Source organism: Mobula birostris, chromosome 3 (assembly GCF_030028105.1).
Source record: "Mobula birostris isolate sMobBir1 chromosome 3, sMobBir1.hap1, whole genome shotgun sequence".
NCBI classification, from domain to species: Eukaryota; Metazoa; Chordata; class Chondrichthyes; order Myliobatiformes; family Myliobatidae; genus Mobula; species Mobula birostris.
The window spans coordinates 105,835,779-105,862,096 of record NC_092372.1 but is presented as its reverse complement, the minus strand read 5'-3'; the positions used below and the strand labels follow the sequence as shown (position 1 = coordinate 105,862,096).

The window sequence follows — 26,318 nt, the reverse complement described above, 5'->3', positions numbered from 1 at the left end:
CGATAGGTTTTGGAATGTGGGAGAAAACTGGAGCACCTGGAGGAAACATAGGCAGTCATGGGCAGAACATACAAACTCCTTACAGGCAGCAGTGGGAATTGAACTCAACTGACCTGTAAAGCATTGTGCTAAGCACTACACTACCATGCCACAGTTAGCAGAAAAACATTTTAATTCCTCCCCTATCTACAGTAACTATTTAAAAGTTGCAGTTGGCTAAGCATTGATTATGGTGGAAGAGGAATTTTATGTTGCACATGATTACCTTGGCTATTCCCTTCATTAGGCTACACAACTCAAACAACTCCCTTCTGTATTCTCCAGGAATGCAGCCCTTGCTACTCCAGCATTCATTTTCATTTATTCACATCAGTCTTTAAAATTATCCTCATCAGACTATGCTACACATTCTCTTGGACTTTTACATTCTTTTTCTGATAATTGGGCCAAAATTATATTTTCTTACTACATTTATGTACTTTTGCAAGATTTCTACTTTATTGGCCATGTCAGTCAAAATATTTTAGTTTTGAGATCCATAACTTTCTACCTATCTGTTTAAGGCAGAGTTCGATTCTGTGATTTACTAACTAGCTCTCATTATTTCACCACAATTACATATTAGGGAGTCAATTTAATTCAGCTAATTAAAAATTTAATTCCACAATTTTGCTATTTATCAACAATTGAAAAGAAATCTGAAACTAAGGGCCATTTCTGTGCCATTTTGCAGCAAGCTGGAAACTTGACCAAGCCGGAAACTTGACCAAGCCGTGCTGGCCTTTACCATCCTTGTAATCACAGCACAATTTCTCTATTAGGGTGCTTGGTAAGATTTCATTCCCATGTCATCCTGGGAACACCCACAACCAGGCACCCTTGCAACAATGCACTCCTCGCACCATAGATTCTGATTAAAGCAGTCGTCCCTCCATCCCATGTCTTTATCCACCTTGGTCACACCCCGCTCAACAACACCCATTATCAACTCACCTTTGACTTTTACCTGTACGCTACTAGTGCGTGAAGGTATTTTCAGGCTCCTGTCTAATGTGTACCGGAGAGCCTCTTCTTCCCCCTATCACAATAAGGAGACTAACTGTGGCCTCTACTGTGTTTTCTGTGCGGCTCTGGTTTTCAGTGTCCTGATGCTGATGCTGAGCTGCCTTGGCTGGAGACCATAAGGGTGTGGTTAAGAAGTAATATTGGAGGTATATCTGTCAGGAATGCATCGTTCCTAAAAGATATTAAGCAGTTGTGATGACCAAAGAATGACTTCAACTGACCACAAGAAATATTCTCTCATGGTTGAGCATGACCTGAACATTTTGGAAGTTGAAACTGGTGTAAATCAATTCCAGCTTCTGACAGGGACTTCAAGATGCAACAAGAATGCAGCATTTGACAGATGTAATTGTAAGAAACTCAGAAATGCTGAAAAAAAATACTGCAACTGCTAAGCTACATCTTCTGATCCTGAAGAAAAGTCAAGGAAGTCACTTTTCATACAGCATTGAGCTTCAGTCATTTCATAAATGCTGTACTATGCAATTAAAAATGATCTTGTGATTAGGGAGATGACTGTAACAGTGGCCTTGACTTCAAGTTACAGACAAGTCCAGTCATAGGTAACTGTCAAAAGTTAGGGCCACAGGATATTGCAGATCTTTACAAGACCTTTTTTGTTAAAACAAAAAGCCCTGTAGTTATTGCTCATAAGAGATCCTAATTGAGGAATGGATTCTTGTAATAACCCTGAAGGAAAATGAACCCTTCTCTGCCCCCTCTTGGAATCCCTGTGTATATCTGCAGCCCTTCCTCAGCTTATGATCTAAATCCTAATGTTTCAATAATTCCAGTGGGAACACCCTTCAAATGCTCATTGAAAGTAACTTGCCAAATTCAAAAATAACAGTGGTCAGCTGAAGTTTCAGTGGTAACTGGAAGTGAGTTTTGTGATGAGATGTGGAGAACATGTAGTCATTTTAATGGGAAGGGAAACTTTAGAGAAGTAAGTGGTGTGTTAGGGCATATCATCCACATTTGATTGGGACAGGGTCACAGATTTAAACCAAGTTCATTTCCTTCATTCATCATTTTTTCATTATTAGTTCAGTCCTCTAAATTATGAGACCAGTATTATCTGCCCTAAGCAACGACATTATTAAGTAAAAAGCAGAAACCATAAGAAGTGGAAACATCACCAATGAAAATATTAATAGTCCAAGAAATAGATTTTTATAAAAGAAAGCATGCAAACATAAGCTGCTGGAGTATTTCAAAGTTCATTTATGCAAGAATTGTCACAGCAAGTAACTAAAATTAGTAGAAAGAACAATAGTTTGCCAACCAGAAGATAACTTGATATTCCTGGATATTACGGTGCATAGCAAACAATTGCAGCATATTTAAATTATCTAGCATATTATTTGATAACAGTTATTAGCAGAAATTGTCTGAAACACTCCTGACTATTGACAACTGCTTGAACTTGCATAGATAAGATTAAAATGTGAAAAATATACACATTTACAGAATTATCTTATATTTATCATGCAGTATTTGTCCCATCTTTAATGATAGTTGTCATTATGTGTCCATATATTGATTATGGATAAATAATATATCCAAACTAAATTCAATTCAGCACTGAGGCAGCATAATAAACGCTACAGACTTAAAGTAACAGGTATTCTGCCAAACTGACACAATACAGAACTATAGTCTAATTCCTTACATCCTTTTCTCTCATCACTGTTTGAATGCGAGGTAAACAGACAGCATTAGGATTGCTTCACTTAACCTGCCTGAGCTGCTGGGTTCAGGTTTTTGTTCGGATAGTCTGTGGTGATCCCTGCACAAGCCGGACTGTACTTTCAAAGAAAGGGATGGGGTGGGGAGGCTGATTGCAGGTAAACCAGCGGGCCTACCTTGCAGCATGAGGACAGCATCAACTGTAAGATGTTCATGTTAAAGTTGGAGTTCAGCAATTGAATCAACTGCTCCTCTGCTCTCAGTGCTTGCCCCTTTTCAGCTGCTTTGGTCGTAGTGGGTCCAAATATAATGTTCAAAGACCCCAGTTGTCACAGTTTTGAAAGGATGTCAAATTCACATAATTCCATAAAACAGGAGATGTCTTTTCACTTTCACTGCAATAAATGACACGTTTGTGCATGCTATAGGTTCAAACTATGTTGCCACTCAGGACATACGCAGGAAATAAGACAGGAATTTCAAATCAACCAGTCCCAAACTCAGATCCCTGACCATTTGGATGTAATCAACAGTGAAATACTGCAAGTCTGATTCAGTGCTTTATTGATGTATGGTGGGGGTGGATGGCAGGGGAGCTGCTTCGCCTCAGTTGTAGTGAGAACTAGGTTTCAAGCTGCCGTTGCCGCCACCCAGGAGAGAGGCATTGGAGCACTCCACCAGAGCTGGACCTGGTATGGCACAGTGAACATGCTAGGGTTGGTGTTGTCCTCTAGAGTTTGCACAGCACAGGACAAGCTGTGTCGTCTTTGACTACAGACTGCTGCCACATTCATGAACTCAGGGCCTTGGACTATGTTTTTTTGTCTGTGACTATATTTTAGTGCTATCTTATTTATATGTGTTCTGTGTGACTACTGACACTGTGTTTTATACCTTGGCGCTGGAAAAACGTTATTTTGTTTGGGTCTTCACCTCCTTGTTATGTCTTAATTGAAATGAAAGTTGGGTGACTTCCAAAAAAGGTAGTTAATTTGAACTGCAAGATTCCAAGCAATGAAGACAAGAATCTACAAGCCTATTATGTTTTCTTTAAGTAAGATAGAGGAATCACCGGGGCTGTAGGAAAGATAAGCTAATTGCCTCATTGCTCCTGCTACCTTGTAATCACACCTTGCTCTTATTGAATTTACACACCATTGGTTATCAATATACGGAGAGAAGAATTCTCTTGCAGGTAACATCATGAATAGGAAGAACATCGGTTTCCGGATTCATGATTTCTGCCACTGCTGCCAATTCCCATCTATGCAACTTGTGCCTGAAGAGGTTTCTGCCTCAATCCATGAAGCCCTCATTTTGGTTTAGTTTCCTCTGGATATTCTAAGTTGCATAGACTAATTCACCCACTGCTCCTTTACTTTTCAACGTACATTGTCTCCAGTGAAGTACTGACTCAGTTTTGGAAGTCTCTCCCTCACTCTCTTTTCCTGGAAGACCTTCCTTAGGCTCTAGATTCCATTGCTTGAAAGAATAAGCGCAATCATGTACTATGTAATATGAGGTGTATAAGACGATGACAGGCACTGATCGTGTGGATAGCCAGAGGCTTCTTCCCAGAGCTGAAATAGCTAACTCAAGAGGGCATAGGTTTAAGGTGCTCGGAAGTCGGTACAGAGGGGATGTCAGGGGTACGTTTTTCCACACAGAGAGTGACGGGTGCGTGGAATGCACTGCTGGCGATGGTGGTAAAGGCGGATACAATAGGGCCTTTTAAGAGACCCTTAGATAGGTACATGGAGCTTAGAAAAATAGAGGGCTGTGCATTAGGGAAATTCTAGGCAGTTTCTAGAGTAGGTCACATGGTTGGCACAACATTGTGGGCCGAAGGGCCTGTAATGTGCTGTAGATTTCTATCTTCTATGTACGTAATTGTTCATTTGCAACCCTATTGTAAAAAGACAATTGTTGCATACCAGGCATACTTCGAGAATCTGAAGTGTGGTCCTCCTATTCTTTGAAATTTTTTGTGTAAGCATTAACCGTTTAACAAAAATACAGTTCGCTTGAATATAGATCATGGCCTTGTTACTTTATGTGGCCCCCACAGCCATCACTTTAAAAGCTTCTGTAATATGGGAAACTGTACAGCAAGGAGTCACGTAGAACATGCAACTTCAGAATTAACTCACAGTTTCTGCATCATTTCTACAGAAGATCCAAGATTTAGATAAATCTTGCACAAACTATCCACATCACAATATCACTTCCGATCCTTTGCACAAAACTGACACTGAACAGTCTGTTTTCACAGATCTTTGCATAGAAAAACAAGGGCAGAGCTTTCACCATTCACAAGAACACAAGGTTTAGTAGCTCTAGTACTTCAGGCATCAAAGGCACTCATTAATTCATCAGAGCTGATCAAACAGTTGTGAACACAATCATGTGATAAATGGATTTTAGGAATTATACCCCATAAACATAACTGGTCATACTGAAGCAAAGGACAATTATCGATGTGTGTAGGGCATAAAATATACGATTGGATGAGGAGTTAAAGAGAGATGTCCAATTTAAGGCGTACTCAACTTCTTTAGGAAATGGATTGCTGACTTTCAAGGGAGATATGGACAAGTTGATTGCCTATATGTACATAAGCATAGTTCACATGGGTATCATTCAGGTTGTTCAGATATCACCTTTAAAACAGAATCGATCATATGGTTTAGTTAACCAAATCATTATTTAATTATACTGAATCCACTCTGCCTGAGAACTCCATTAAAGTAGGGTATTAAAAGTTAGCTAAGTCCATGAGAAAATTGCCTACACAGTTCTGGAGTTTAATATCTATGTCATGCTTTGCTCCTTTGTTGACCTTGGTTTGGTTCGAGATCATCTCTAAAACACTTCTGGCATGAAGCGACATCAAACAGACTCAGCAGCCAGCTACATGTAAATATTTTCATAAATTCAAAATAAAGATGCTAATGTAGGATCTCCGTCTGAAACATTGACTGTTTATTCCACTCCATGGTGCAGCCTGACTTGCTGAGTTCCTTCAGTATTTTGTGTGTATCGCTCAAGATTTCCAGCAGCTGCATTATCTCCTGTGTTTATAACTTTTAGCTAACTTTTTAAACATTTTACAGAGCAAGGAATAAAATAAGATATCAAGATAAAACTTGAACTGTCTAAAACTTCAAAAAACTTAACTCTGATGGAATTTTGAAAACTATGTTCAATGAATTAGGCTATAGACAAAATTATTTTCAGAACAAAATATGCTTCCACACAGTTATTATGGTTTGGCACAATAACAAAAACTCAGTTACCAACTCACTCAATGAGACTTAACTTTTTCAAGAATGTTTGCAGTTAAGGTTGAGGCCTCCATCAGTCAGAGTTGGTCATGGATATTGCATCCTAGCTGTCTAGATACACAAGCTTGGGCAGTACAATATGGAGAGCAAGCTGTTGCTCACATAGCAAGCTCCCCTTCTCCATGCATCTGATCAACCCAAAGGAACGGCAGAGACCGATACAGTTTGGTACCAGCAGTGTCACAGGAGCTGCCAGTCAACATTGAGGACTGCCGTAGGGACTTCAGCTCCGGATTTTTCCCTCAGGATTTATTCCCAAAGCCTTCCCCATGAGTGGGTATAGCCACAAGGCAGCAGAGGTTTGAGACCAATGTTTTCCTTCTCCTAGATGAGCTGCCAACCACAGCTAATGAGCCCCATTGCCTGAAGCGACTGCTAACAATGCATAAGAAATTTTCATCAAAAGATCTTATTGGAGATGTCACTAAGATTTACATTGGTAATAATGTGAAAAGCACACCCTGTGGAGGAACAGGACATCACTGACCACATGTTCCAGATTTCCATATATAACCACAGAGTTAAAATGGCAGATGTTACTATAGCTTTCACAGTGTAATGGTAACAATTTTGCCATCATTAAAACAGTAGAATCTGAACCAATGAGATACTCTCTGGAACACGCTCAAAATGTAACACATACAGTATCTTAATAGTATGAGGGTGAGTTTTCCAAAATCATATGAATATGAAGCATTACTACCTGTACTTCTTTGCAACATCCACCATCTTCAACAGGATCCCACCACCAAGCACATCTTTCCTTCCCCCGCCCCGCCATTTTCTGCTTTCCACAGTGATCACTTCCTACACGACTCCCTTGTCCATTTGTTCCTCCCCACCGATCTCCCTCCGGGCACTTATCCTTGCAAGCAGAACAAGTGCAACACCTGCCCCTACACCTCCTCCCTCACTACCATTCAGGGCCCAAACAGTTCTCCCAGGTGAGACAACACTGCACCTGTGAGTCCGTTGGGGTCATATACTGTGTCTGGTGCTCCCAGTGTGGCCTCCTGTATATCAGAGAGATCCAATGTAGATTGGGAGACCACTTCACTGAGTGTTTACACTCCATTCAGCAGATCTCCTAGTAGCCACCCATCTTAATTCCACTTCCCATTACCATTCTGATATGTCTATCCATGGCCTCCTCTACTGTCGCGATGAGGCCACACTTAGGTTAAAGGAACAACACCGTATATTCCATCTGGGTAGTCTCCAACATGATGGCATGAACATCAATTTCTCAAACTTCCAGTAATGGTCCCTTCCCCCCTTCACCATTCCCAATCCCCTTTTCCCTCTCTCACCTTATCTCCTTGCCTGCCCATGTCTGGTGCTCCGCCACCCTTTTCTTTCTTGCAGGGCCTTCTGTCCTCGCCTATTAGATTGCCCCTTTTCCAGCCGTGTATTTCTTTCACTAGTCAACTTCCCAGGTCTTTACTTCATCCCTCCCTCTCTCGGTTTCACCTATCACCTTGTGCTTCTTCCCCATCCCTCACCTTTTAACTCTACCCCTCAGCTTTTTTTCTCCAGTCCTGCTAAAGGGTTTCTGTCGAAACATTGACTGTACTCTTTTCCATAGATTCTGCTTGATTTGCTGAGTTCCTCCAGCATTTTGTGTGTATTGCTTAGATTTTCAGCCTCTGCAGATTTTCTCTTGGTGTTGACCTTTCGTAGGATTTTCTGTTCTCAGGTATTGGTATTCCCATACCAGGACATGATACAGCCAGTCAATACACTCTCCACTATTATTACTTTTTCTCTTTCTCTTATTTATTCATGTTGCTAGTGGTTTAATATAACTTTCCCAAGTCCAAGAATTTCAAGGCCCAGTAGCTTTGCTATTCTGATAGTAGAGCATGTTTTACAGCATTGCTACGTTTCATTAACCTGCCCATAAATGGATTGCATACTCTGTCAGTTACAGACCATTTATCTGTGTTGCTATATCCATTCTAATATTAGTCTTATATGGATGAATAGTGATCCCAAACCAATAATAGACCAGATGTAATTCACAAAAGCTCCTAAAGCATTCGTTATACTATATTTTCTTATGGCACTGTTTTTTAAAAATTCTCAGACCAGCTGTACTTCTTTTATATCTAATTGTAGCAGTATTTATAGCCTTTCAACAGTGGGAGTTTCTGATTTCCTGCTTTATCTGTCTATTTACTCCTGCTCAAATGTGGGACACTATTATTTGGCTAAGTTATTTGATAATCTACAGAAATGGAAGACATCTGGTTTCACTGCTTGAAAAGGGACATTAACACTTCAGCAGCTGTGCAAACTTTTTATAATCTCAGAAGAAACAAGAATAACTGCTGTAAAGGAACAGCTGTAGATTAAACTTAAATAGTTGAAGAATCAATCACATCCATAATTTATCATTTTCTCTAAATTGACTCAAAGAAATAACAAAAATACAAATTATGTTACCTCTGTTCCAAAGCATAATGTTCACGAAAACTTTTTTTGTACATGTGTGGGCTTTTTTTGGCAAATAAAATGGAAAACTATGCAAAGTGCCAGTTTTGAACTCTTGTTTACGTTCTGCAATATTTCACTCTCAGTCCAGACCCAGAACATTGTAATTTATGAACAGACAGCAACTTGCTCCTTGTAACAGCAAAGCTTAGTGCTACCTACATAGAAATATAATGCTGTTTACTTTAAATTAACCAACAAATAACTTTAAACTAACCAATAAAAATGCTTAAGTAGCATTTTTTTCTGCCAGATTTTCACCATTCTTTTCCAGTTTTAAATACTATATGCTTCTAACTTTATAAAGGACTTTCTTTAGTGAAATGAAACAAACTGAACAGTATTCTCTTTAGAGTCAACCACACTGTGGGAAATTATGGGTTGGACTGTAACGTGCAGCAGCTTCTGGCGTTCCTAAGCATGTTGTATTTCCAACCTACTGACGTCCCAGTTTACCTGCAGTCCATTAAACTCTCAGAAGGGGTGTTAATTGTCCAATTTAACCAACTCTGGTCTGGATTTTTAAATTTAGCATTGGGTTTTGTTTTTCAAAGCTTCCTGGTCCTCACCAGTGAAAGGAAAGCACAAACAGAATGGGAAGTGCTGGGGCTGAAACCACGCCCCCCTCCCCCGCCCCAGTAAGTGTTGTGCTTTCCAACTTTGTTGGAAAACGTGCATTCTCAGCACTACACTAAGAGCTTACTTTTCACATGTTCAATGATCTACATTTTGAGGTTTGGAGGCATCACACTGGACCCACCAACAAGGTGACTCTAAACTGCCTTGTTAGTTAAAAATTGGATATAATTCATTTATGCTACCATTGTTAGTTTTTACCATCCAAAAACAAATTAAAACCTATATAACTAGCTAAGTTCTGCCAATGCAATAAACTTGCTCAGCCTGGTTTTCTACTCTTTAGGAATCTTCTGTACAATAGCACTTTCCTTCATGGTGATGACCTTTGACCTCAATACATATTTGGTAAGAAGCATTATTGCAGTTTGGGATAACTGAACAGTTAAGTTTCACTGTTCACTTCCATAAATGGAACTTAAATCAGAAAAGTAATTCATTTGCATGGATCCAGGTAAATGTGAGAAGACTTAGGAGTCAAACACTGTTGACCATACTCAAGATTAACAGAATAAAATCATGTGCACATACGATTAAGCTGACATTCAGGAAGAAGATGATAAAAATACCTACTTTATCTGGCTACAGTTTGGAATGAGTTTAACTTATTTAATATTAAATGAACTATGAGGAATACAAGCGTTCAGTAGAGAATCAAATCGAACCAAACCAGTAAACAATTGAAATTGTGCTCATTTGCAGCATTAAACAGACCCCTAAGAAATGACCACCTGCTTCTTTGCATGACTGTTCTCCAAAGCAGGCTTTCTGGCTAGCCTTGTGGAAGTTGCAGTAATGCAAGGGTTAAAGACGACATCCAGACAAGGATAGCCTGGAGCAGCTGTAGTCAAGAGAGACCATTGATGTGAGATTGCTGGAGCCAACCTTGCCCATTGCAGACAGATAGGCAGGGGAGACTGTGGTAGTGTGCACTCAAACCAGATGAGTTAGGCCTCTGTAGTGAGACCTTTCTAGAAAGATCTTCCTAAAACATAGTGTCCCTTTACACAATAGGGGTTGCTGGATAGATAGGATTAAAGAAAGGATGTAAAAAACACCAACAACTAAGGGACAATTGCTTTATAAACTTCAAAATATCATAAGATGTCAGCTTGATGTTTCAGTTAACTTTTAACACCTCAATGGTGAACGGTGATTCAAACATATACGATTTACTGAATGGTCAATCCTTGTAACTGAATAGCTAATTCTGTATAAAAATCACAAGCGAGAGAAAATCTGCAGATGCTAGAAATCCAAGCACCAGACACACACAATGCTGGAGGAACAGCAGGCTAGGCAGCATCTATGGAAAAGAGTAAACAGTCAACCTTTCGCAACTGATGAAGGGTCTCGGCCTGAAAGGTTGACTGCACACCTTTGCATAGACGCTGCCAGGCTTGCTGAGATCCTTCAGCACTTTGTGTCTGTATAAAAATAGCAATCTTTCTGTCTTGGCTTCAGAACAATGTGGGTGACAGGGCTCCATGCTGCTCTCCTTGTGTACAAATAAAATAAAAAAGAATGCTTGAGTCATAAGAGTGCGTGTGTTCTGGGCAACGCACATAAAATGCTGGAGGAACTCAGCAGGCTAGGCAAAATCTATGGAAAAGAGTACGGTTGACGTTTTGGGCCGAGATCCTTCGGCAGGACTGGAGAAGGAAAAGCTGAGGAGTAGATTTAAAAGGTGGGCGAAGGGGAGAGAGACGCACAAGGTGATAAGTAAAACCTAGAGAGGGAGGGATGAGGCAACGAGCTGGGAAGTTGATTGGTGAAAGAGACAGAAGGCCATAGAAGAAAAAAGGGAGGAGCACCAGAGGGAGCAATAGGTAGGCAAGGAGATAAAGTGAGGGAGGGAAAAGGGGATGGGAAATGGTGCAGTGGGCTGGGACGGGGTCATTACCGGAAGTTTGGGAAATCGATGTTCATCCCATCAGGTTGGAGGCTACCAAACGGAATACAAGGTGTTGTTCCTCCAACCTAAGTGTGGCCTCATCACGACAGTGGAGGAGGCCATGGATGGACATATCAGAATGGAAGTGGGAAGTGGAATTAAACTGGATGGCCACTGGGATATCCCACTTTTTCTGGTGAACACAGCATAGATGCTCAGCGAAGTGGTCTCCCAACCTATGTCGGGTCTCAGCGATATACAGGAGGCCACACTGAAAGTACCGAGCACAGTAAATGAACCCAACAGACTCATAGGTGAAGTGTCACCTCACTTGGAAGGTCTGTTTAGGGCCCTGAATGGTAGAGAGGGAGGTTTTGTAGGGGCAGGTGTAACACTTGTTCCACTTGCATCTACCGTGCACAGATATACTGAATATACAAATATTAGAAGAGAAGTAAGAAAAGGATTAAAAAATAAGTTACTTCAAATAGTCTAACAGGAAGGAGAGTCATCACTTCCCTGGCTATAGGTTGACTCACTATAGAGACTAGTGGCTGAGGGTAAGAATAACCTTATATAACGCTCTTTGTTAGTACAGTTGTCTTAGTCTATTACTAAAAGTGGTCCTCTGTTCAGCCAAGCTGGCATGCAGAGAGTGAGAAGCATTGTCCAGAATTGCAAGGATTTTATGTAGTGTCCTTTGTTCTACCACAGACTCCAGTGTGTCCAGTTTAACTCCTATAACAGAGCCAGCTTTTCTAATCTGTTTATTGAGCGTGTTGCCATCACCCATGTTGATGCCATTGCCCCAGCACACCACTGCACACAAGATTGTATTGGTGACAACAGACTTGTGGAACATGTGAGGGACAGGCCTGCATACTCCAAAGGACCTCAGTCTCCTCAGGAAGTAGAGGTGACTCTAGCCCTTCTTGTACACAGCTCCTGTGTTGGTGCTGCACTGAAGTCTGTCATCCCGGTGCACCTCCAGCTACTTATAGGTCCTCACCATCAGTAGTAACAGGGAGGCTTTGTCTTCCTAAAGTCCATCATCATCTCCTTTGTCTTACTGATGTTGAGCTGCAGATGATTCAGCTTGCATCATTTGACGAAGTCCTCCACCAGGGCCCTGTATTCATCCACCCATCCTCCCTTTATGCACCCAACTATATATAGTTGTGAATGTCATTGAAGATGTTAAAAGGGATTGTGTTAGTCTTCACAGCATACATTACATGGACAGTAAGCAACATGTTATTCTACAAATATTGCTGTCAGTTGAATGGATTAGCCAGAAACAAATGCTGTATTAAGTTACTCAGCTCAGAACAGGGGTTCCCAAACCTGTTTTTCTGCCATGGACCTTACCATTAACATAGGGATCTGTAGACACCAGGTTGGGAACCTGGCCCAAAAGTGATTTAGTATCTGTGCTAAGATAATGGGCAGAATTTCAGCAAGGTACCAATTGATGTAAAATAGGTGATTTGGGGGTACTATTGTTGGCAGAAGAAATTCATGCCAAGTGCTGTACAGTGACCTCTGCTGAGACATGTACATAGGTGGCTGTCTGCTGTGAACAGAATTAACCTGCCATATTCCAAGAGTTGCCAATGGTCTGTATGTAATTTCATCCTTCTCAGATATCCAAGGCTTACATAAGAAAAAATGGAGGGTAACCTTACAGCTATCACTATTCAAGAAACCATATATGTAAAAGCATCAGCTGAATTCGCAAGAGATGGAAGGAAAAAGGAAAGTAATTACAAATCCTAAAACTAATCATTTCAATAACTTTTTTTGATTTCTGGTGTAAGGAAATAACTTCAATTAAACAGTTACTGTATGGAAAATGCAAGCACTTTGTTTTTTAAACATAAGCAAGTTTATATAAGGAATATGTAAACATTTGGATGCCATGGTAACATAACAGTTAGTGCGGCGCTATTACAACTCGGGCATTCTGGAGTTGGGAGTTCAATTCCAGCGCCATCTGTAAGAAGTCTCTGTACGACCTCCCAAGGAATGTGTGAGTTTTCCCCAGGGTTTCTAGTTTCCTTCCACAGTCCAAAAACGTACCAGGTAGGTTATTGTAGATTTTCCCATGATTAGGTTAGGGTTAATCGGGGTTGTGGTGTTGCTGGGATGGTGTAGCTCATAGAGCTGGGAAGGCTGACTCCACACTGTATTGCTAAATAAATAATTAAATCTTTAAAAATATAAAGAATTCATAGGCAGTAGAAATACACAGCATATGCAGATCTGCATCACGTAATTTATGGAATTCATTGAAAATTTAAACATTTTAAATGAATAACAGACCTCTACAGAGACGTATAAAGGCAATGAAGATATAAATAAAATCTGTTGTTTATATTTCCATAGTTCAGTGACCATTAAGAAACTGTTAAACACTAGAATCTTAGTTGTGATATGATTAAATCTGATCATTTAAGAGAAATTATGCATTTCTGCAAATAACAGCGGTAAAAAAGATTCACTTTTCAAATACAATAAAGGACCTATAAGCTGTGTAAATTTTTTGAAGGTATAGTTTGCTTCTCCTCTACTGCACAACACTTATATTGTAAAAATGATAGAGAAAATCTATTTATATTTCTTGTCAAGGAGCAATATAATGGTAGCCAGAGCATAATAAATCATTTGTGTTAAGTTACTTGGCCCATGTCTTCTGAACACCCCTATTTTGGAATGGCTCCAACTGTTAACAAAAGTGAACCAGCATTTGTGATCCCCTTGAAATATTTTACAAGTATACACAGTATAAAAAAGAAAACTTAAGAGGATTTAGGTCTTAATTAAAATAATTAAAAAATAAACTTTAAGGGAGAAACAGGCAAAATGTGCGCAGTGCAAGGTAGAGGCAAATTTGTGATTGGCTATACATAGCCAATGAAACTCATATACAATTTTTCACAAAATACTGCCAATAAAGCCTAAAGGATTTCGTATTTCAGTATGCACAGAACATAACATTGGTCTCTGTAGTGGTAGTTAATATTGCTAGTTCTATGCCACTCCCACATGGGAGGAGTTCACATACTGTACAAGCAGAGTTATCAATAAAGTTCAGTTGAGTATTCTGCATGCTGCCTTTCTAGTGTGCTCTGTACTATCCCTCAATAGTCATAGTCATACTTTATTGATCCCGGGGAAATTGGTTTTTGTTACAGTTGCACCATAAATAACTAAATAGTAATAAAACCATAAATAATTAAAGTAATATGTAAATTATGCCAGGAAATAAGTCCAGGACCAGCCTATTGGCTCAGGGTGTCTGACCCTCCAAGGGAGGAGTTGTAAAGTTTGATGGCCACAGGCAGGAATGACCTCCTATGATGCTCTGTGTTGCATCTCGGTGGAATGAGTCTCTGGCTGAATGTACTCCTGTGCCCAACCAGTCCATTATGTAGTGGATGGGAGACATTATCCAAGATGGCATGCAACTTGGACAGCATCCTCTTTTCAGACACCACCGTCAGAGAGTCCAGTTCCATCCCCACAACATCACTGTCCTTACGAATAATGAACACAACAATCACCAACACAGCCCAAGAACATCAACTTTTATGCAGTGTGGAAATTTCCAGCAAATAAACAAATGTTCTTTTCTGCTCTATGGAAGTTCTGGATATCAATTGACATAAGAAATACAAATATGATGTGGTCAGCTTCCTTGAGCTTTATCTTAATATGTAATTTTCAGCTTTAGAAGCTTATACAAATACTTATATATGTTTTAAAAGTTCAAATGACTATATCACAATAATAAATATATTAATGGCCACCTCCATATGTATTGAAACTGTGACTGAAATTCTGATGATAATCTACAATGAAAGTAATATTGAGATCAAAAACAGGAGAATATCTGCATATGCTGGAAATCCAAAGTAACACACACAAAATGCTAGAGGAAAAGATTAAGCAATCAACATTTTGGGATGAGACCCTTCTTTCTTTTCAAATCTTTTTATTGTATATATAGGAAAAATAACATGAGTACATTGAAGTAACAACACTTACAATGCCTCAAAAAAAACCCATCATCTTAAAGATTGAAAACAGAATTTTGTGATAACGAAAAAAACCTACTGAGCAAAAAAGTGAGAAAAAAAAGGGAACCCATTAGGTGTACAACCCCGAAGCCATGCGTCATACAAAAAGCTTCTAAAAATAAACATCAAACCGCCAGCAAGAAAAGAAAATATACTAAAAAAATTTACAATTAGATTATGGAAAAATTATATCAATTAACTCAAATGATAATAACAAGCAAATGAGCCCCATCTTTTCTCAAAATCAATAAAGGTTCAAAGGTTCGACTTCTAATTTTCTCCAAACTAAGACATAGCATCATGATGAGACCCTTCTTCAGAAACCATAACCATGCATTATATTGCAAACACGAGGAAATCTGCAGATGCTGGAAATTCAAGCAACACACACAAAATGCTGGTGGAACGCAGCAGGCCAGGCAGCATCCATAGCAAGAAGCACAGTCGACGTTTCGGGTCGAGACTCTTCGTCAGGACTAACTGAAAGAAGAGCTAGTAAGAGATTTGAAAGTGGGAGGGGGAGATCTAAAATGATAGGAGAAGACAGGAGGGGGAGGGGTGGAGCTAAGAGCTGGAAAGTTGATTGGCAAAAGGGATACAAGGCTGGAGAAGGGAGAGGATCATGGGATGGGAGGCCTAGGGAGAAAGAAAGAGGGAGGGGAGCGCCAGAGGAAGATGGAGAGCAGGCAAGGAGTTATTGTGAGAGGGACAGAGAGAGGGGGAAAAAAAAGAAAATGATAAATAAATAAATAAATAAATAAGTGATGGGGTAAGAAGGGGAAGAGGGGCATTAACACAAGTTAGAGGAGTCAATATTCATGCCATCAGGTTGGAGGCTACCCAGACGGAATATAAGGTGTTGTTTCTCCAACCTGATTGTGGCTTCATCTTGACAGTGTTATGTGTTTCACAGGTACGGGGCTGCACGAGGACATACCCGATCAAAACTTCTCCATGAACTGCTTCCAGGCCGTTCGGGCTGACCGGAAGTGCACTGAGAGCGGTAAGCATAAAGGAGTTGGGTGCTTACTGTTCTGGTTAACAACAGATGGTGCAATCCGGGTCATATTACGATCGAGGAACATGTTTGTAGACTGGATATTGAACTTTTTGCTGTTGGACTTCGGCCATATTCCACCGAGATACAACACTGGGAGGTCGTTCCCGCCTGTGGCCATCGAACTTGCAGCTCCTCCCGTGGAGGGTCAGACACCCTGAGCCAATAGGCTGGTCGTGGACTTATTTTCCATCTGGCATAGTTTGCATTTTGTTGTTTGATTGTTTGTGGTTTTTGTATTGCTATATTTATGCTCTATTCTTGGTTGGTGCGGCTGTAACGAAGCACAATTTCCCTCGGGATCAATAAAGTATACCTATCTATCTATCTAGAGGAGGCCGTGGATAGCCATATCAGAATGGGAATGGGACATGGAATTAAAATGCGTGGCCACTGGAAGATCCTGCTTTCTCTGGTGGACAGAGCGTAGGTGCTCAGCAAACTGGTTTCCCAGTCTGCGTCGGGTCTCACCAATATATAGAAGGCTGCACTGGATGCAATATATCACATCAGCCGACTCACAGGCAAAGTGTCTCAAAATTACTCAAGAGCAAAGAATAAGTTTGGTGCTAGCTACAAGTCCAAAGTTCAGAGAAGAAACCCTACATCATAAAGCTTTACAGATCTGTGTCTCTACATCTGCTTGCACTAATGAAAGCAGCACAACTTCACCATGAGGAGACCAATGGCTTTTTCTCCTGTTATCCTAGCACTTGTATGGCATTAGTTTGAACCTGCTCTCTGTCGCTGTAGTTGGAAAGTGCATGCGTGATCAGCCTTAGAAGGTAGTTCTGGCTGCTGAAAACTTTTATCAATGAAGCCTCCCTCAGGATGAAGGAGTCATATATATTTTCATCAGCAACACATACAAGATACTGGAAGAACTCAACAAGTCATGTAGCATCAACGGATGGTCAACACTCTTCATCAAAACTTAAAAGGGCACAGAAGCCAGAACATGAAGATGTTGAGGGCAAGGCGTACAAACTGGCAGGTGTTAGGTGAGACCAGAAGAGGGAGAAGGTCTGTGGGTGAAGGAAAGAGGATGATCTAAGAAGCTGGAAGGTGATAGGTGAAAGAGGTAAAAGGCTGAAGAAAAAGGGATCTAATTGGAGAGGACAGTGAATCATGGAAGAAAAGGAAGGAGGAGGAGAACCAAAGGGAGTTGATGGACTGTTTATTCTTCTTCATAGATGCTGACTGTGTTGGCGCGTGGCCAAGTGGTTAAGATCTGAAGATCGCTAGTTCGAGCCTCAGCTGAGGCAGCGTGTTGTGTCCTTGAGCAAGGCACTTAACCACACATTACTCTGCGACAACACTGGTGCCAAGCTGTATCGACCCTAGTGCCCTTCCCTTGGACAACATCGGCGGCGTGGAGAGGGGAGACTTGGAGCATGGGCAACTGCTGGTCTTCCATACAAGCTCGCCCAGGCCTGCACCCTGGAAACCTTTCAAGGCACAAAATCCATGGTCTCACGAGACTAACGATGCCAAAGAAAAAGATGCTGACTGACTTGCGGAGTTCCTCCAACATCTTAAGTATGCTGCTTAAGATTTTCTGCAGAATAACTTGTGTTTGTGTGTCTGTATTTTCATGGTTCACAATTAGCTGGTTGTGAAGAAATGGTAACTGTTCCTGGGGATGAAAATCCTATAAATGACTACCTGTACTCACAAGAAATCCTGAAATATAACCTATCCTAGTGCCCAAGAAGGTACCAGCTGCTCACCAAAACTGAAGGTGATTAAATATCTTTTTTTTCTGAATATAGTGCCTGGATACTGCAGTGATCAGCCAACTGTGAAACATGTAAGATATTGCAGTGGGGAAGTTAAGCGTCAATGTGACTTCCTCCACAGAAAGTACAGCCTTAAAATCTTTATGTGAAAGCCCATGGAGAAGAAATTGGATTCACCCTTTCTGCTTCCATTAAATTCACGGTCAAGTGCTTGCAAATTGACACTTGCTTTCTCCCTTTTCTGCCTTTCACCTAAATTAGGAGATGTGATCTTCCTTGAAGATTATTAAATATGAAAATAACCAGATTTGCAAAATATGAAGGGGAGATTTTATTTAATTTTAGGGATACAGCATGCAACATGCCCTTCTGACCCACTGAGTCATGCCATCCAGCAACCCAGTGATTTAATTCTGAGCCTAATTGCAGGACGACCTACAATGATCAATTAACCTGTGAACCCGTACGTCTTTTTTTCTGTGGGAGGAAACCAGAGGAAACCCAAACACATGGGAAGAGCATACAGAGGATGCTGGAAGTGAACTGTGGAAGCCAAAATTCAGTTCCGAACTCCGACGTTCCAAGCTGTAAGTGTTGTGCAAAGTGCTACGCTACCTTGGAACCCTTTTCAGTAGAAGACCATTCTCCACACCAATGGTTTATTCACTTTGCAATCACTATTAGGCTGTAAAAGCAGATGTGATATATTTCTTAAAGTATTCCTACTTGAAACCTAACTATTTTAAAATTGCACGGTAACATAAAAAGTGTACCTTGTTGCTTAGATCCAAAAGTCCTTCATTCAATAAATTAGTCAAGTTTACCATTTCCAAAACTTCTCAAAAAAAAATTGACATTACACCTTTTAGGATAGTGAAGAAATTAAAATTTACCAACAAAATATGTAAAATGGAAGGGTTTATCAGTTACATCCATGGATATTTTAGTTATGACACATTTCCCAACAAAACAATAATGTTTATTTTAAATAAACTATAAAAACTATACTGTCCACTTTTGGAGATTATTTTTCACCTTTATTAGAATTTCTTCCTTACAAATTCAATGTTGCATAGTTAAATTATACATGCAATGTGTAGATTCAAAACAAAAGTCTAGAAATTAGGCCCTGCGTCATGTTTATTGGGTGCTAATCATGCAAAATATGATCATACCTGGAAGAAATCATGCCTTCAAACATTCTCTGGTGAAATTATACCGATTGCATTAGCGTGCTGATCTTTTTCTCACATCAGGCTCCAATCTAATGATGTCACTAGGTATACATATATTGTCAAATTTTGCCTGTACTGATATAAACTACGACTAAAAAGAATCCAAGAACACTGATTGCATTGTGACATTTTGTTGTTTTTCCTGCTGCCTAAGGGAAATGGGACACCTAATGGATGATTTCAGACTGACTGCAAACTGCATAAACACAAACAAGGGAAAATCTGCAGATGCTAGAATTCCAAGCAGCACACAAGACACTGGAGAAACTCAGCAGGCCAGGCAGTATCTATAGAAAAAGAGTTCAGTCGACGTTTCAGGCTGAGACCCTTCATCAGGACTGGAGAAATTTCACTGTCTATGCTTAGGTTAATAGTGAGTGATTTCTTCAGTTTTTAGTTGCTGGATATCCATTCTTTGGATGCCATCTTGATAACAATGCAAGCATCTCATTGACCACAAAGGACCTCAGGGCAGAAATCAAAGATGTGTTCATCAGCACCGGTTATTAAGTATTGATTTAAATTGGATCTCCTTTATCCACATCATGAGCTATCAATACCTAATTGGCCTCATTCTCCTGACTAGGCTACTCTTGTCAATGCTGCTATCTATTTAACCACACAGCACTGAGTGGGCCTTTCTGGCCCTTTGAGCTATGCTGCCCCAGCAAGCCCTTGACAAATTCGATTATCCCTAACCTAATCATGGGATAATTTACAATGACCAATAAACCTACATGGTATGTTTTTGGATTGTGAAAGGTAATAGGAGGACACAGAGAAAATGCATCCATTTCACAGGGAGGATGCACAGACACTCCTTATAGAACAGTGCGGGAATTGAAAGCCGAACTCTGGAATGTCCCTACATGTAATAGCACTGTGCTAACTGCTACACCACCGTGGCGCAACCCCTCCCCCCCCCAGATATTTTCCCCATTTGCAATGACAAGTTATAATGAGTTTTGAATTAAATATCTGATAAGCAAAACTTCGGATTACTAACTGGAGAGTTAATTACTGCATCAAAGTAACCTGACGCCCTCCTACGTCATTGATCCAATCAGCCTACCTCATTTGCTGGGATGTCTGCAAAAGGCTTGATGACAGCTGCCAAAGGGATCTGTGACTGCTTGGCCATGTCTGCTGTGTTTGGAAAGCAGTAGGTTGTACAGCGGATGAAACGAGGGCTCGCATTTCCTTTAAGAGATAAATAAAGTGAAAACTAAACATTGACTACATTCCAAAACAAACAATTAAAGGTATCCCATTGTCCCAAGAGCAGCATGTACTTTTTGTAAGCAGTATGATAAATTCAGCTAGTGTCAGTAGAACCCCAGCACTTCAGATGTCAGAATTCAAACGCAAGATGACCTTTCTCAAAGCGTCCAGGGTGATGTCCCAGGGAGTAGCCTTATCAGTACTATCTCCTTCGGCAAATCAGAAAGACAAAGGGCAATGGTTAAGTTGAAAGCTCATCAAGGGTGAAAGATTTGAGAGCACTTCATTATTCCAGCTGTAAAAAATGCCATTACATGAAAAATAGAACCTATTTGGTACAGTGTTGAAGTATACTTCACAGATAGATAACAAAACTTGTTGTAAGAATTTTATTAGGATTGGAATATGGAAAAAATATCACTCTTTCATTCTGCACTGGGTTAGTAACTATTTTAGTCATAATGTGACAACATAAAGAATGACGCTGATTTGCAACACAGTCCAATTATTCATTGAACACTCTGCAACTACACACTAGACATTACTTAAAGTTTTTTCATTTAACTGTATACTTGTGTATGGTTGAATGACAAAAATACTTGAATTCAATATAGAATGCATCTCAACTATAAAGACAACTACCATATCAACATCCACAGCATAGTAATTTGTAAATTGTCCCATTCAGGCCTAAAGGTTTAATCACTGTGGAGGATTTCTTACTCCTGTGGGTTTGTATCTTTCCTGACTGGGGGTGGGGGTCACTCTGCCTGGCAGGTGAGACCTGTGGCTGTGAAACAATCTCAGGTTCCGGGGTCTCCTCTCTGGTGGCTGTAGGAGTTGATTCTGGGACTACAGGAAGTGGTTCTGACAGCTCGGGATACCTTTCTTGTGTACGCATTGGCATCCCAAACAGTGCACATTAAGCTGTTTGATCTACTGCTCTATCACAGGCCACCAGACTAAGTTTTGAGCCAATGCTTTTATTTTGACCACGCCAAGATGATCAGCATGTACCTTCTCCAAAACTTTAACTCTCAGCTTGGATGGTACAACAACACTCAATCCCCACATAAGGCAACCGCCATCAAGTGCAAGTTTATTCTGGCAAGGTTCCACACGGTAGGCTTATTCAGAGAGTCAGAAGGCATGGGATCCAGGGAAGTTTGGCCAGGTGGATTCAGAATTGGCTTGCCTGCAGAAGGCAGAGGGTCGTGGTGGAGGGAGTACATTCAGATTGGAGGATTGTGACTTGTGGTGTCCCACAAGGATCTGTTCTGGGACCTCTACTTTTTGTGATTTTTATTAACCACCTGGATGTGGGGGTAAGAAGGGTGGATTGGCAAGTTTGCAGATGACACAAAGGTTGGTGGTCTTGTAGATAGTGTAGAGGATTGTCGAAGATTGCAGAGAGTCATTGATAGGATGCAGAAGTGGGCTGAGAAGTGGCAGATGGTGTTCAACCCGGAGAAGTGTGAGGTGGTACACTTTGGAAGGACAAACTCCAAGGCAGAGTACAAAGTAAATGACAGGATACTTGGTAGTGTGGAGGAGCAGAGGGATCTCGGGGTACATGTCCACAGATCCCTTAAAGTTGCCTCACAGGTAGATAGGGTAGTTAAGAAAGCTTATGGGGTGTTAGCTTTCAGAAGTCGAGGGATAGAGTATAAGAGTTGTGATGTAATGATGCAGCTCTATAAAACTCTGGTTAGGCCACACTTGGAGTACTGTGTCCAGTTCTGGTCGCCTCATTATAGGAAGGATGTGGAAGCATTGGAAAGGGTACAGAGGAGATTTACCAAGATGCTGCCTGGTTTAGATAGTATGGATTATGATCATAGATTAAGGGAGGTAGGGCTTTACTCTTTGGAGAGAAGGAGGATGAGAGGAGACATGATAGAGGTGTACAAGATAATAAGAGGAATAGATAGAGTGGATAGCCAGCACCTCTTCCCCAGGGCATCTTTGCTCAATACAAGAGGACATGGCTTTAAGGTAAGGGGTGGGAAGTTCAAGGGGGATATTAGAGGAAGGTTTTTTACTCAGAGAGTGGTTGGTGCGTGGAATGCACTGCCTGAGTCAGTGGTGGAGGCAGATACACTAGTGAAGTTTAAGAGACCACTAGACATTTATATGGAGGAATTTAAGGTGGGTGGTTATATGTGAGGCAGGGTTTGAGGGTCAGCTCAACATTGTGGGCCAAAGGGCCTGTACTGTGCTGTACTATTGTATGTTCTATGTTCTAAGTTTATTTTTTTAAAAATGGTGGAACTGGAATTTCTGCTGGAATTTCACATCATATCTACACGCCTCACAAAGTAAAAATGAAACAAGAAATACGTGTTATTATTCCCGGTCTCCTATATTTTTCTTTTGATTTCTTTGGAGTTACAGAACATAAGACAATGGACTCACTTTCAATGACTCTTCATCTTTTGTTGTCAATATTTATTTTATTGCTCATTTATTATCAATATTATTGCTTATTTTCTTTTTTGTATTTGCATAGTTTGTTGTCTTTTGCACACTGACTGTCCATCCTGCTTGGGGGCAGTCTTTCATTGATTCTATTGTGTTTCTTGTATTTACCGTGAATACCCACAAGGAATTGAATCTCAGGATTGTATATGACATATACAGTCATATACAATTTGATAATGAATTTAGAAACATAGAAATCTACAGCACATTACAGGCCCTTCAACCCACAATGTGGTGGTGACCATGTAACCCACTATAGAAGCTGCCTAGAATTTCCCTACTGGATAGCCCTGTATTTTTCTAAATTTACTTTGAACTTTGGTCCTGTGTGCATCAGAAGCGGGTTCTGGTTCACCAAGGAAATGCCTTGATAAAATGCAAAGCTGTGATAAGGAGGCCAAGTAATCTGTGGTCCATGCTACCTTGCAGTTTGTAGAAAGCCTGGTGCTCACTTATTATGATTTCGTCTATCAAAAGGGAAGATGTAGTATTTCCTCTTGTGTAACTAGGTATAGGAATACCCTTGTTACATTGAGAACTGAGAGATCTTTCTGTTGTCATCTATTACAGCCTAAATTTGAGGGCCACAGATATCTAGACCTGCGTGTCAATTCACTGGCTGGCACTTCCTGGCAACCAACTCCGTGATAAAGCAATAACAATGAGGGCTGTGTCTAATGTTAGTGAAATGTGAATACGAGTGTAATGTAAGTATTATTAATGTTATCCAACATATAAACACTTCTTTAAAAATTGATTTAAAATATGATAGCTTGTAGTCACCGGAGAGAACCAAGGTACGTATATTACCAGATCCCGGGAAACAAATCGAAAGTCATCTGCAACAGGTTATGCATGAAAAGGTGTGAAATAGCAACAGGGCATTGAAACCAGATAATGGCATTATAGAGACAGAATAACAAGGGAGACAAAAAGATTCAAGATTATTTAATGTCTTGACTCTGAATGTTGATTTAATTAAGTAATATCACAATCTATTACAATGGGCTCCAGTTTAGGGCCTTCCTTTTCATGCTGGCTTCAATTGCTTTCTTTATTCTTTGTTTTTATTAATTCCAACATTTCAGTTGGCAGAAATGTGTGATATCCCGTTACCAGTATACACTGCAGTACATATTGTGGGAACATAAGTACAATCGTCACCATGAGGACAGATTTAAAAGCTATTTATTAGCATTCAATAATCGGCAGGAAAATGTGATCAAAATATACAGCACATCTAGAATGGCTGTGAAATAGATATATGAATGATCCATTATTACTATATTAGGGTAAAATATTTGGGGGCTGCTTTGCGGGATGCAGTAGCTTTGTACAATGGATTTAAGTGTCATGGAGTTGCATAGCATAGAAGCAGGCACTTTAGTCTATCATGTTTCTGTTGACAATTTTGCTCATCTGTACTTGTTTCATTTGCCTGCACTGGGTCCTTATCGTTCCATACCCTGCCTATTTAAATACTATGTCTAAGTGTCTCTCAAGAGTAGTGACTGCATTTAACTCCACTATCTCCTTCCAATGAGTTGAAGACATCAACCACTTAGTGTAAAACAACTCCCATCAATTCCCCTTTAAAACTCCTTCCACTGCCTTTTTATTTTCGATGCCCCAGCTTCCTGCCACTGCCTGTCAGGAGTTTGTATGTCCTCATCGTCAGTATGTGGGTTTCCTATGGATGCTCCAGTTTCCTCCCACAGTTCAAAGGTGTACCAGTTGGTAGGTTAATTTGTCATTGTAAATTGTCCCCTGTTAAATTGGGAATTGCTGGGCAGCACAATTATATCAAGTTGTATCTCAATAAATAAATAAATAACCCATGGGGAAAAGTTTCTGACCAACTGCCCCATCTATGTCTCTCATAATTATATATCCCTATCAGAGCACAACCCAATCTCCTTCATGCAGAGAAAATAAACCCAGCCTATCCAACGCAGACACGAGGAAATCTGCAGATGCTGGAAATTCAAACAACACACACAAAATGCTGGTGGAACGCAGCAGGCCAGGCAGCATTGATAGGAAAAGGTACAGTCAACATTTCGGGTCGGGACCCTTCATCAGGACTAACTGAAGGAAGAGCTAGTAAGAGATTTGGAAGTGGGAGGGGGAGGGGAGATCCAAAATGATAGTAGAAGACAGGAGGGGAGGGGTGGATCTAAGAGCTGGAAAGTTGATTGGTAAAAGGGATGCAAGGCTGGAGAAGGGACAGGATCATGGGATGGGAAGCCTGGGGAGAAAGAGAAGGGGGAGGGGAGCCCAGAGGGTGGAGGGCAGTCAAGGAATTATAGTGAGAGGGACAGACAGAGAACAAAGAGGGAAAAAAAGGGGGAAAAATATATAAATATTTTAAAAAATCAAATTAACAAATAAGGGATGGGGTGTGAAGGGGAGGAGAGGCGCTAACGGAAGTTAGAGAAGTCAATATTCATGCCATCAGGTTGGAGGCTACCCAGATGGAATATAAGGTGTTGTTCCTCCAACTAGAGTGTGACTTCATCGTGACAGTAGAGGAGGCCATGGATAGACATATCAGAATGGGAATCGGACATGGAATTAAAACGTGTGGCCACTGGGAGATCCTGCTTTCTCTGGCGGTTCAGCGAAACGGTCTCCCAGCCTGCGTCAGGTCTTACCAATATACAGAAGGCCACACCGGGAGCACTAGACACAGTATATCACCCCAACCGACTCACGGGTGAAGGGTCGCCTCACCTGGAAGGACTGTCTGGGGTCCTGAATGGCGGTGAAGGAGGAAGTGTAAGGGCATGTGTAGCACTTGTTCCATTTACAAGGATAAATGCTGGGAGGGAGATTGGTGGGAAGGGATGGGGGGGACAAATGGACAAGGGAGTCATGTACGGAGCGATCCCCGTGGAAAGCAGAAAGGGGGGGGAGGGAAAGATGAGCTTGGTGGTGGGATCCCGTTGGAGGTGGCGGAAGTTACGGAGAATTATATGTTGGACCCGGAGGCTGGTGGGGTGGTAGGTGAGGACAAGGGGAACCCTATTCCAAGTGGGGTGGCGGGAGGATGGGGTGAGAGCAGATGTGCGTGAAATGGGAGAGATGCGTTTGAGCAGAGTTGATGGTGGAGGAAGGGAAGCCCCTTTCTTTAAAAAAGGAGGACATCTCCTTCATCCTGGAATGAAAAGCCTCATCCTAAGAGCAGATGCGGCGGAGATGGAGGAATTGCGAGAAGTGGATGGCAGTTTTGCAAGAGACAGAGTGGGGAGAGGAATAGTCCAGGTAGCTGTGAGAGTCCGTAGGCTTATAGTAGACATCAGTAGATAAGCTGTCTCCAGAGATAGAGACAGAAAGATCAAGAAAGGGGAGGGAGGTGTTGGAAATGGACCAGGTAAACTTGAGG

The 26,318-nt window shown here is 40.9% G+C and overlaps 1 protein-coding gene across 3 annotated transcripts in view; it reads right to left on the bottom strand.

Moving 5' to 3' along the window:
* The window catches only part of sec24d (SEC24 homolog D, COPII coat complex component), a 194,306-nt gene that overhangs the window by 126,273 nt on the left and 41,715 nt on the right, over window positions 1-26,318 (bottom strand). For all 3 annotated transcript variants that reach the window (XM_072253167.1, XM_072253168.1, XM_072253169.1), the window contains exon 8: window positions 20,304-20,431. In XM_072253167.1, coding sequence (XP_072109268.1) covers window positions 20,304-20,431 — 128 coding nt within the window. The remainder of the gene's footprint in view (window positions 1-20,303; window positions 20,432-26,318) is intronic.